The sequence below is a fragment of the Rhinichthys klamathensis genome, unplaced genomic scaffold, assembly GCF_029890125.1.
Source record: "Rhinichthys klamathensis goyatoka isolate OS25496 unplaced genomic scaffold, OSU_Roscu_1.1 h1tg000169l_1, whole genome shotgun sequence".
Lineage (NCBI taxonomy): Eukaryota > Metazoa > Chordata > Actinopteri > Cypriniformes > Leuciscidae > Rhinichthys > Rhinichthys klamathensis.
The window spans coordinates 1,471,941-1,484,623 of record NW_026606700.1 but is presented as its reverse complement, the minus strand read 5'-3'; the positions used below and the strand labels follow the sequence as shown (position 1 = coordinate 1,484,623).

General features: G+C 38.0%; 1 protein-coding gene across 1 annotated transcript; it reads left to right on the top strand.

Annotated features, from left to right (window-relative positions):
* The first annotated feature begins 61 nt into the window (after nucleotides 1-61).
* si:dkey-21p1.3 (collagen alpha-1(I) chain) lies at nucleotides 62-12,257 on the top strand. The gene is made up of 41 exons (XM_056259623.1): nucleotides 62-121; nucleotides 198-242; nucleotides 690-743; nucleotides 835-879; nucleotides 961-1,014; nucleotides 1,225-1,269; nucleotides 1,408-1,461; nucleotides 1,732-1,773; nucleotides 1,886-1,939; nucleotides 2,085-2,129; nucleotides 2,580-2,633; nucleotides 2,797-2,904; nucleotides 2,980-3,033; nucleotides 3,130-3,183; nucleotides 3,277-3,321; nucleotides 6,526-6,579; nucleotides 6,790-6,834; nucleotides 7,003-7,056; nucleotides 7,140-7,193; nucleotides 7,284-7,337; nucleotides 7,515-7,568; nucleotides 7,763-7,816; nucleotides 8,071-8,115; nucleotides 8,206-8,250; nucleotides 8,386-8,493; nucleotides 8,583-8,636; nucleotides 8,743-8,796; nucleotides 9,637-9,690; nucleotides 9,801-9,908; nucleotides 9,998-10,051; nucleotides 10,157-10,264; nucleotides 10,355-10,408; nucleotides 10,491-10,544; nucleotides 10,777-10,830; nucleotides 10,918-10,971; nucleotides 11,068-11,175; nucleotides 11,359-11,412; nucleotides 11,536-11,593; nucleotides 11,679-11,732; nucleotides 12,009-12,062; nucleotides 12,169-12,257. The coding sequence occupies exons 3-39, from the start codon at nucleotides 723-725 to the stop codon at nucleotides 11,684-11,686; spliced, it is 2,118 nt and encodes a 705-aa protein (XP_056115598.1). The 5' UTR covers nucleotides 62-121; nucleotides 198-242; nucleotides 690-722; the 3' UTR covers nucleotides 11,687-11,732; nucleotides 12,009-12,062; nucleotides 12,169-12,257.
* The last annotated feature ends 426 nt before the right edge of the window (nucleotides 12,258-12,683 follow it).

The following is a 12,683-nucleotide window of genomic DNA, read 5'->3' as shown; positions in this document are numbered from 1 at the left end:
TTATTTGACTATATATCCCTATATTTGACTTCTTTGCATTTAAAGAAAGTGTGTCTGATGTGTTCAGGGTGACCTTGGGGAACAGGGGCCTCAGGGAATCAAAGGAAAGAAAGGAGAGAAGGTAAGATGCCCCTCTTGCTATCCAGACTTTCACTAGATATGATCATAGCACTTACCAGCCAACTCTGTTTCTTTAGGGAAAAAAGGGAGAGAAGGGTCTAGCCGGGGTAATAGGATATATTGTGAGTATCAGTGTACTTCTGATTGTGTGTCATTTGTTTATAAGGCCGTTATTCTGCCTGTGTTTATACTGTATATGTACACCACCATTCAAAAGTTTGGGGTCTGTAAGATTTTTAAATGTTTTTGAAAAGTATCTCATGCTCACCAAGGCTGCATTTATTTGAGGCTGCATTTATTTCTGTTTAAATATATTTTAAAATGTAATTTATTCCTGTGATGGCAAAGCTGGATTTTCAGCATCATTACTCCAGGCTTCAGTGTCACGTGATTTGTCATAAATCAATCAATCAATGATGCTGCTCAAGAAACGCATCTTATTATTAATAATACAAGTATTAATTTATTTTAAAAACATGTTGGTGACCCCAAAAATTTTAATATATATATTACAAGGTCAAAACAGTTCTATGACATTCTTTAACAAACAATATATTTTCCATACACAGGGGCCACCTGGTCCCAGAGGACCACGGGGATTCATGGGGCCGACTGGTCCACCTGTATGTGCTAAAATATTATTTTATTTGGGTATAACATACAAATAAGATGAGCAAACTGGCTGTTTATTTTTTGTAATGATCTCTGTCACAGGGACAGACAGGGGAGCTTGGGTTCACTGGATCACCAGGATCACCAGTATGTTACAAAACTTAATTATTCTTTATCATCTCTTAATTCTTATTTGTTCATAACTCTACTTTTGACCTCTCTTTACAGGGACGTACGGGACCGAGAGGGTTGAAGGGAGTTCCGGGCGTCAACGGACCCCCTGTAAGAAGCACTATGGTTTTTACAAGCTCAAATCTAGTTCTAATTATCGGGTTCACAATAATCATGGAAAACCCATGTAAACTTGTGAATATAGTGAATATGCATTTTTATACTTTTGCTCAGCACTAAAAAATTGTATTGGCTAAATAATTCCATTTGAATGTGAATTTGGAATTTGAATATAACATAATGCTCATTCTTTTTTATAAGGGCCAGCTTGGTGATATAGGGACAAGGGGACCACCTGGCAAGCAGGTAAGTTAAAAAAATATATTTTATTTCCTAAAAAGGCACATTATAATATTTAAGATAATAACATTTCATTATGTTTTGACTAAACCACAAGTAGAGAGTCAAAAATCTCATGAAGAAATGAGTCATTATATATTACAGGGAGAGGAAGGGCCTGATGGTATTGTTGGTAGTCCTGGTGTTCCTGGACCACAGGTGCGGTGAACTATACATTTGATCTTTCTCCTTTATATTGTGTATCTATGTCCTCTCGCTTACCACACTTTCATGCACATTATTGTGCATTTAGGATCCATTTGGATATACATGCAGTTATAAATGAAGATTGTAATCATGCTAAAAATGTGGAATATGACCAAGTTCCTATATTAGAATCAAAGTGTTTAAACTCTTGTCTCTTCCTTCTCAAACTGCTACAACTTGTGTTCACCTGACTTGACTGACCACCCCACATGATCTTTTAAGGGAAAACCAGGAGATGGACATGCTGGTCAAAAAGGAGATCCTGTATGTGCATCTCATGTTATTTGATAAAAGCTTTGAAATTACAGACACATTTAAAGTCTCATTTTGATTTTCCTACATTTATCTGAAGCCTATGTATGTCTTATTCAAACAGGGAAATGCAGGAATTGAAGGAAGCATTGGAGATCCAGGACCACCGGGTATAAAAGTAGGCCTGCGGTTCACTCTTCTTGAAGAATTATAATATATCTCTTTAGATATATCTCATATTCCTTTGTCACACCAATGTGCTTCTGTGATAATGCAGCAATATACTGTATGTTTCCAAGCATTGAGCAATTTTCTTGGTTTAGGGTGCCAATGGAAAACCAGGAAAACTTGGACCCTCAGGTGATCCAGTAAGATTACTTCAAACAATTCCTTAATATTTTAAATGTCTGATTGCTGAGACACCTTTACTATTATTGAGACTGAGGTTTCTTTTGTAGAGCAATTGTAGAGCTGCTATTTGAAGTTATTAAAGCTTCAATTTAAAAAATAGAATTTCAATTTAAATACTTTAATATACAACCAAAACGTTCAGTGTGTTGTGAAAGTGAGCATGCTCTATTTTATCTTTCAATGTAATTTAATGCTGTTTTTGTTCTTTAATGCTTGAAATCTAAGAAGCAGCAGAGATGTTAAATGATTATCATATAACAGTCCAAATCGGAAAACAGTGTTTGTCACAATAATCAAAATATGTATTTTTTCATCAAATTGGCAGCCCTAGCCAGCTAGAAAAAATGATATAATGCTTTTGGGAAGATTGTGTTTGTTGTCCTTGTCTGTCTGTCTATAAACTTCAGGGTCTGAAATCCCAGCGTGGAATGAAAGGAGATTCTGGCCAAAATGGAGATCAAGTGAGTTCACTAAAATATTTACAAAAGCTCTGGCCAAGTAAACAACACTTTTTGAATGCCAGAAGCACACTGTTTTCAGACTTAAAAAAAAAAAAAAATTCTGAGGGAGTAAATGTTGAAAGAACTAATCTATCTTTTCTTATCTGTGGTTTCTCTTTGTCAGGGTCTTCCGGGGCTGCCAGGTAAACAGGGATTCAGAGGCAGAGGAGGGCAGTCTGGTGTACAGGGAGAGATAGGCCCACCTGGACCTGCTGGTTTACCAGGGGCCACGGTGAGCGGCAGCTACATTTAACTGGTTCAAAACTGACTCATTGAAAGTCAACCTCTTAGTATGCTTTTTCTTCAGGGCTATGATGGACCTATTGGAGATCCAGGGAGACAGGGACAAGATGGACTTAAGGTACAGTAGAATTCTAGTTCTCTGTTTGTCAAACGAATCTAACATAGTGTGCTATCTCAGAAAAACACAGTTATCGTATATAAATGGCATCTTCAGGGAGAGAGAGGTCCTCTGGGTATCCAAGGTGTTCATGGACCACGAGGTGACAAGGTGATTGATCATTACTCTTTTTGAAAGATGTTATACTTTAGATATCACATTCATATACAATTGCAATAAAACAACATGATTTAACTTCAAAAGGGTCGAAATGGCCAAGGAGGATTTTCTGGTTTTCCAGGACCTTTGGTAAGTAGGCTATAATTTCTTTAATATAGTCAAAACTTAGGAGGGCAAGGAAGGATACAAAGGCCTGGTTTCACAGACACGGCTTATATTAAAATAGGATTAGGCCTTAAAGGGGTCATATAATGCCATTTTTGTACAAGCTAATATGATTCTTTAGGGTCTAAATTAAAAGTTTGTAATATACTTTAATTAAAAATTCTCATTAGTATTGTAAGAAAACACTTATTTTACCTGGTCAAAAACAGCTCTGTTTTCAGCACGCCGTTTCAGTGCATATGACTTTAAATGATAATGAGCTTCGCTCACCCCGCCTCTCTGTTCTGTGCATACACCATTTGTAACTAATGCTGCGATCCAGGCAGGTTTTTGAGCACGTAAATCACGACTTCAAACTACGACTCACGACTTTGTCGCGTTCCAAGCCAGTCACGCTAAACTACCTGAGCGCAAGGAATTGTGGTAGCTAGATGTAAACAAACCATTGCTGTTTTGTATGGTTTCGCGGGCTATATGACGTCAGAGCTTGTAACTGGGAGTACATCGATCTAGTACGAGTTCAGGGGTGGGAAGTCACGGGTTTGACTGCCGTTCCAGTGCACTTTCACGGGTATAAGGTTGGAAAAACACGGGTTACAGGTTGCCATGCCGTAATGTACCCTGAGTGTAAACCTTAGACGCATTCATTGTGAAGCGTGCAGCTAGCGATTTGCAAAGATTAACATATTAATATAAAGTTTAATAAAACGTTACACTCACTTCAGTTGTTCTAGAGGTTCAGCAGGAACACGAATATCTGCTACCGATCCTTTTTCATGAGCAGCTTCTTAGCAAATCCAGCTTTATACTGATCCTCGTTTATAAAGCAGTCTGGTGTGAGAAATGATGCGCGCAAACATGAGAGCATTGACGTTGCTTGTGGGGAATATTCCCTTCGAAAACAAACTCAGCCACTGCGTCTTCAGCGGTTCGGATTTAGGAACATTAAAATGACTGCTGTGTTCGTTATTGCACCCAAGAACAGAACACCACAATCGCTTAGACGCCATTCTGCTCATAGACAGTGCTCCAGCATATCAACAATGACCGCGCCGGTACCCGCGCAGACTATGATTGACAGCTCGCTCTCACGAGCGAGGGCGGGTCTGTGTTGAAACGCTCCTGTCAATCAACAATCGTGGGAGGGGCTTCCGAGCGTGTGACGTCACACGGTCGAACGGCTTGATTTGAGGCAGGGGAAAACATATAAGGAGATTAAAACAAAAACACTGGATGGATTTTTATCATTTTATGATGGTTGTGTACAGGCACTGCCAACACACATTTCAGTACAATCAACTTGTAAAAGTGCATGTACCATTATATGACCCCTTAATTCAGTTAGGACATTTATGTAGCTTTTATAAACATGCCTTAGAAAAAAAAAACATTACTGGTGTGAATATTGAGACAAAACAATGGCACTGACATGTTTTAAGATATGCCAGTGCAAGTTGCTTTCATTAAAAACAGCTCAAACATGCATTTTAGTCTGGGACTAGGCTTAAGCCTTGTCTGTGAAACCGGGGCCAAGTGTTTAAAGTTTAAACAACGTAAATTTGAGTAGATTAATTTGATCATAGCACCCCCAGTGGTAATTATAGGAAAATCGGTAGATCATTTTTTATTACTTATAACCAGAGCCATAGAGAGAAAGAGTTGCGACACTCCCATAGACCTCCGTTGTAAAAAATGGCGGCGCTTTTAACCGCCTACTTCCGGGATATGGAGATCTGATTAGTTCCAAACACTGTCATTTGGGCGTTGGACCCCATTCACTTACATTGCTGCGCGTCGAGTTGTTCCAGAGATAAGTTGCTGAAATATTGACCTCTTTTGAATTGTCAACTGTCTATATTGTATCAGAGGCTCTTTGCGATGCTTATACTGGTCTTCATTTGTATATGCACAGCATAATTATTTATATTTTATCTTGGTTGTTTCAACCAATTTTCAAGCACTGCCTGCTAGCTGAACGTTAACTTAGTTAGCTAGCGCCTCCGTCAGGCTGTGACAGTTCGGTAATGAATCGCTACCACCTTTATAATATTCATATTTTCAGGCTCCCTCTCCTAAAGTTAAATAGGCCTAACGTTACTTTTAATAATTTGAAACCCCATGTTTGCATCTGCCTTCAGCCCTGGTTTTTGTTTTTCTTGTTCACACACACTCACACAAGCACACATTTTGTTGTCATTTTGTTGTCATTGTTTAATAAAAAATATTTTATTTGAAAACCTTCATTTGTATCAGTCTGTACACTAACCCAGAGCCATAGAGAAAAATCTTCACTCTGCACTTATAGATCCAAACATAAAAGCGTAAATTCGTTTTTAATCTGTTATAGTTTGATAATATGTGTATGGCTTAATCTTAAAATTATATTCGTAGTCTTAACATGATTATGTTTCACGCTGTGGTCCTGGGGGTGGCCACTTTCATCAGAAGAAGTGAGCTAAGCGAATTCTGAACGGACCGCCACGGCAGACCTCTTTGCGTGATCACGAACGTAGGCTAATGAATCGGAATTTATAAGCAAAATCACGGGAATCAATAGCCTAATACAGCCCAGTTGTGCTAAGATAAATATCACGAGACGTCCATCATCAGATGAATGATATGGAAAAGTTAAGTTAGAGCCGCTAAAGCCAGTGCTAATACCCATGCGAACATGAACACTAAGCTTTTCCCTCCAGAAATATAGCCTAAAACTTATATTTCGTTGTCACCCTGCCTCTCCAAATGCAAAACTGACATTAACAAAATGCAATAACAGCTGAAAAAGTACTTGGGTGTGTGTTTTATTTTACATTTACCGTTCAATAATGCAATCGCTGCTGTCTGTCCCATAGAAGAACATGACAGTCAGCGTATGTTTTGGAACTATTGGGGCTTACATGAACCACGTGACAGCCATCGCGGCGACATCAAAGAGTGTCGCAACTCTTTCTCTCTATGGCTCTGCTTATAACTAACTATTACCTAAAACAACTAATAGCCTTGACCTGTAGGTGGCGCTGTAAACACATTTACATTGTATTCACAGAGCACTGCGGCAATAATAAAAAATAATTGCGGCATTTAAAAAAATATATACTGTATATTTTACTAGGCTACTAGGGTCCATTATAGATATAATATAACTATTTCTAAATGCTTGTTTTATAGGGGGAGATGGGAAAATCAGGAGAACAAGGACCTGAAGGAGAGCCCGGTATTAAGGTTCCCGTGTACATCAGATCATTACTTTTTAAATATATTAATATGTGTCTTTTAACAACTCCATGTCGTGCATTATTAAGTAAGGTCTGCTCATGATTTTCTAATTCCTTTGGTCAGAATTATTTCAGTCACAACTGAAAATCACATTCATGGACAAAAACATTTTTTAAATTTTTATTTTTATTTTTATTTTTATTTTTTATGGGACAGGGTTTACAAGGGGTCCCTGGAGGAACTGGGTTTAAAGGTGAAAAGGTAAATTGAGTTCCCTAATGATTGGTCAAATGCATGTCATACTCCAACACTGAATGTCACAACAAACTTAGCATAGCATTGATTAACTATAGCATAGACTGATGTGGATTAGCATGCGCCGTCATGCATCAAGTTATTAGCTAAGTCATGATCTTTATCATCATTTAGGGACTGCAGGGTGTTTCGGGGAGTAGAGGACAGGATGGTACTCATGGTGCACCTGTAAGAGCCACACATACACATTTTGATAAAGCATGCCCTGTTAGCTTGCCTCATTAGCTAACTAAGAGTAATTTGTGTTACAGGGATCGATTGGACCATCGGGATCAGATGGTGATAGAGGACCTACAGGAACACGAGTAAGAACTCTTCTCATTTTTTTTATGCTTTGTTAGACATCTTTTTACTGATATGGACAACACAACTGATTAAATCTGATGTCTGAACAGGGTTTACAGGGAAAGCCTGGTGCACCAGGAATCCAAGGTCCTATTGGAAAAACTGTGAGTTTTATTTTCCTTTATTGATTGACAGGGTTTCCAAAACATTGAGTGTCTTAGTTATGTAAGGCCTCATCTTGTGGTATATTTAGCAGTTAAAAATTTCATAGTTTGCCAATTCTGACATTACTGTGTAAGAATATGACCTGCAGCACGATGCTATTAAATAACTTTTTAAAGGGGGAAGCAGGGAGCCGAGGTCTCGCTGGCAAACCTGGAAAGCCTGGAATCAGGGTAAGTAATGATTTCATAAAATTCCAACCACCTTTTTATTTTACATGACACCCAGTTCTCCAGCATAGACTTTGTCCAAATTTAGATCTTTTTTTCTGTGCTATTTTATTGCAATTGGCGATGAATTTTATGCGGATATTTCAGTCTTGATAGGTTTTTTAATGATACATTTTGTTATGGTTTGTTTTTCTCAGGGTGTCAAAGGCAGAGAAGGTTCAGTAGGGTTTCATGGCAGTCCTGGGGAAAAGGTTAGTGGTTTTGTAAAATGTAGAAGTCACATCATGTGACGCATCAATACATATGATGACAAAAACTAAATGTAACAAAAAGCTGAAAACATTATTAGTCACGTTTAACAGTAATCAGCAGCAGAAGTAGAAAGTTTTCTTTCATTCTTGCATTTAAACCAAACCTCTTTTCATTTACAAGCCATATGTTCATCTGACTATTCTCTTCTTATAATTCATAAAATACATTTTACAATCTTTTCATTTGATATTAGGGAAAAAATGCCCCTGAGGGGCCAAAAGGAAAGCCTGGTCAGCCAGTAAGAGCCTTATAATTTATATCTTATTTAAGTGCTATTAAACTTTAGGCTCTGAAACTTTGATTGAAATCTATCAATTTCACTATCTAGGGTCCTCGAGGCGTACCAGGAGAGAAGGGCTACATTGGACCGCCTGTAAGACATGCATTTAACATACATGCACAACATTTTGCAGTCTTTTTGCCAGTGATGCAGTAGTAGTAAGTCTTTATCCAATGTTGGAATGATTTGTGATATGTGTGAAACATTTGTAAATACAATCTTCTAAAGGGACCACAAGGAAACATAGGCCAGTGGGGTGAGACAGGTCTGCAGGGGCCAGTAGGAAATCAAGGGCCCCGAGGACCTCCTGGGCCGAATGGAGTGGCTGGGTACCCAGTATGTGTTTTTGGTTTATTTGGTTTATTGTTGTGAGGACTGTGGGAAGGTTTTAGCTCTAATCCCTTATTGTATTCTTTCTATTTCAGGGTAAAGATGGACCACCTGGACCCCTCGGACCTCAAGGAGAAAAAGGCAATAAGGTGTGATATTTTTTCTAGTTTTATCTTCATTATATATGTACAGTATATTGTTTCTCCCATTGTGGCCTAGTATGAGATCTTTTGTTCATAAATGTTTTGGCCAAAGGGACTGAGAGGAGCCAGTGGACTGAAGGGAGTTGCCGGTATCGATGGTGAGGAGGTAGATTGCTTATAAATTTTGATTATCTAGTTACACTTAAAGGGATAGGTCACCCAAAAATGAAAATCATGTCATCATTTGCTCACCCTCAAGTTGTTCCAAACCTGAATGAGTTTGTTTCTTCTGTTGAACACTAAAGAAGATATTTTGAAGAATGGTCAAAATTTACAAAATTTACAAAATTGCCATTCACTTCCATAGTTTTTTTCCATAGTCACTGGCTACCGTCAATTGCCTGGTTACTGACATTCTTCAAAATAATCTTCTTTTTTTTGTTCAACAGAAAGAAACTCATACAGGTTTGGAACAACATGAGGGTGAATAAATTATGACAACATTTTTGGGTGAACTATCCCCGTAATGCAAAGATAATTAATATAATACTTTTATTCAGCAAGTATGCATTAAATTCATCAAAAGTAACAGTAACATTTTTTACATTTTTGTTCTTTTGAACCTGAAAAAAAATTATCATGGTTTCCACAGATATTTTAAGCAGCACAACTTTTCAACATTGATAATAAAAAGAAATATTTCTTGAGCGGCAAATCAGCATATTATCATGATTTCTGAAGGATCATGTGACACTGAAGACTGGAGTAATGATGCTGAAAATTCAGCTTTGCCATCACTGGAACAGATTACTCTTTAAAATATATTGAAATAGAAAACAGTCATTTTAAATTGTAATAATATTTCACAACTGTTTTTAACCTTATTTTTTAATGAATAAATGCTGCCTACAGTAGGTGAGACTTTCAAAAAATATGTTAATCTTTTTAAAAAACATTTTAATAGTAGTATAATTGTATTAAATAGATGAGTGATGCTTTGCTTTAGGGCCCGGTGGGTGAAACTGGACCAGTCGGACCAGCAGGAAGTAAAGGATTGCCTGTGAGTACAAATCCTCTGATGCTGTATTTTTGCCATCTCCATTTCATCCGTGTACATTGTGTTATGGTGTTTTATGTAAATGATACACAGGACAGAACTGTCGGTTGTAGGGTGAGAAGGGTAAAAAAGGGTTTCTTGGTGAACATGGCCTAAAAGGAATCCCAGGCGAGAGTGAAAATCGAGGACCACCTGGAGCGAAAGGACCAATAGGAAGAGATGTGAGATTATTTATCTGGTTTTTGATTATTTCTCAAGTACGTAATGTACGAATAAATGATTAAAAGAGATGTTGTGTTTTTTTTATAAGGGGTTGAGTGGTGCTCCAGGGCAGAAGGGAGATCCTGGATCCCCAGGTGAAAAAGTGAGTTTTTGATGAAGTTTGCACTGGTGTTTGGATGAAATAGTCAAATGCATTGTCATATTCTGATTGATATTATGTTTTCTCTGTGTTTTTGTGAATGCATAGGGTCAGCCAGGTGTAAGAGGTCAATCCGGCTTGGTGGGGAAGTACGGTCCTGGGGGGAACATGGGAGAAGCTGGTGATAAAGGCGACAAAGGTCTACGTGGACTTGTTGTGGGTACCACTTCCTCCTTTACAGACAGTGTAGCTTATGCAGAAATATATATTCATCTAATTTATTTCAATGTTCTTTGGATATTAAAGGGTGATACAGGAACAAATGGGCCTCCAGGTCCAAAGGGTGTTGTTGGGTTACTGGTAAGTTAGGTTTGATATATTTGATGTATCGTATATTTTGGGATATATATATTCAACATTTGTGTATTTCATTCAAATGTAGGGTTTGCCAGGAAAAGAAGGATTTGTTGGACAAAGTGGAAAGCATGGGCTGAAAGTATGTTTATATAATTTTTTACTGATGTCTTCTGATCCCATATTTACCTACATTATCTAATTAATTCAGCATGCAATACATTAGACAGTCACTGTCAATTGACCTAATGTGATCTTATCAAGTTATTCACCCATGTTCACTGGTTGTTTGTGTGGTAGGATGAAATAAAACGTATGCTCTGTTACACCATCATATGAGTAAGTGCATCTGCTTTTGTTTTTGTCTCCTGTAGGGAGAACCTGGACTTAAAGGGGATTCAGGGGGCCCTGGGAAGATAGGATCAATTGTAGGTTTTTACTTTTGAAGACGTATACATTATTTAAAAAAAGTCTGGCCTTGCTTTATTGACCTGAATTTTGTATGATGTTCACAGGGTGCTCAAGGTCCAAGTAAGAAGAAAGGAGAGCCTGGAACAAGAGGCAAAATGGTGCATTTGTCATTAAAAATAAGACAAAGGCATTTTGTACTGGCATACAGTATGTTAAAGTGTTAACATATTTGAATGATCTATGCCCCTGTTTAGGGTCCAGTGGGTCAGCCAGGAGCTGTGGGTCCTCACGGTCTGAAGGGAAAACAAGGATCTTCAGGAACTCCAGGGGGAAAAGGAGTCAAGGGTCAAATAGGGCCAAAAGTCAGTGGGCTGATATTTTACCGATGTATCATTTAATCTGCTCAAAATTACTGCATGTTTTGTGACTAGAATGTTACTCATATTTGAATGTCTGCCAACATGTTAAAGAGTTGATTTTGGACAAAAAAAAAACATTAAAACAAGCTTTCCCAGAACAAGTGTAAATGTGATTCTTTCACACAGGGAGTGAACGGTTCTCCTGGAAGGAGAGGCAGTAAAGGTGTTGCAGGAAAACCAGTGGGTTCAAGATTTCTTTCTGACATTTATGGTCTTGATAATCAGCAGCTTTACTGGTATTATTTCATATTTTTCTGACACAAACAAATAAAAAGTTCATGCATATGTTTTATTGTTCTCTAGGGACCTCAAGGACCAAAAGGGAAACATGGCAATCCTGGTCTCCCTGGAAAGCCAGCAAGTATCCCTAGGACAAATCCTTAACCTTCTTAACTGTTTATTGTTTGTGCCAGATATGATGGTCTTTTACATTAACTCCATTTAAGGGTCGTAGTGGAACAGATGGACTGCTGGGAGTTATAGGCACTGAGGGCGACCCAGTGAGTAGCTTGGCCTTATTCACTATTCACATTTTATAGAGGCGATTGCTTGCCTATGCAAAACTAACTGCCACAATGCTAGGGTGTTGTGGGCGGTGCAATGGTTTTCTGAGTTGTTGCTGAGATATCTGGCCTAAGATCAGTTAGATTGTTTAGAAGTAATATTCTTAGAGTATAATAGCTTTATGTCAAATGACAGATTTAGCACAAAAGTGAGCATTTACTACCTCATCATTGTACAGGTGCTGCTGAGTGAATGTTTATATTAACTTCCAGGGTGACATTGGGTTCAGAGGACCTCCAGGGAGACCGGGTCCTCCAGGTAGTGCTGTAAGTAAGCTTGTTTTATACAGTATTTGAATGATTCATTAAAAAGCATGTCAGTCATAGAATATGGTCATGATTTGTACACATGGTTTCAAATACACTTTCACAGGGCGCCCCAGGAATACCTGGTTTGCAAGGGAGTCAAGGACTATCTGGACCAAAGGTCATTTCTATTCTGACTCATAAATAAATAAATGCTTCCTTCTACAATCAGTTTACCAGCCTCTTCGTCACAGGGCTCTATAGGACCGAAAGGGAAACCAGGGCCCACTGGGCTGATAGGGCCGAAGGTATTTTAATGAAAGTAATTGTTTTGTCTTCTACAATCCACAAGTAATTATTCATTCATTCATTAATTCATTCATTTTTTAATAAGGGGATTCCAGGACTTCAAGGTGAAAAGGGAGATGTTGGACAGGAAGGACGTAAGGTATAGAAGCCTGACATATGAAATAACAGTCAGAAAAACTGAACAGTTTATTTAAATTTTTTACAAATATATATATATATAACAGGTTTGCATATATGTTTTTTGTTGAGTATTATACTTGATACAGCAGGGGTTTATGGCTCATAGTATGATATAGAATATGGAGTTCTTGAGGAAATAAAAAACACCTCCCA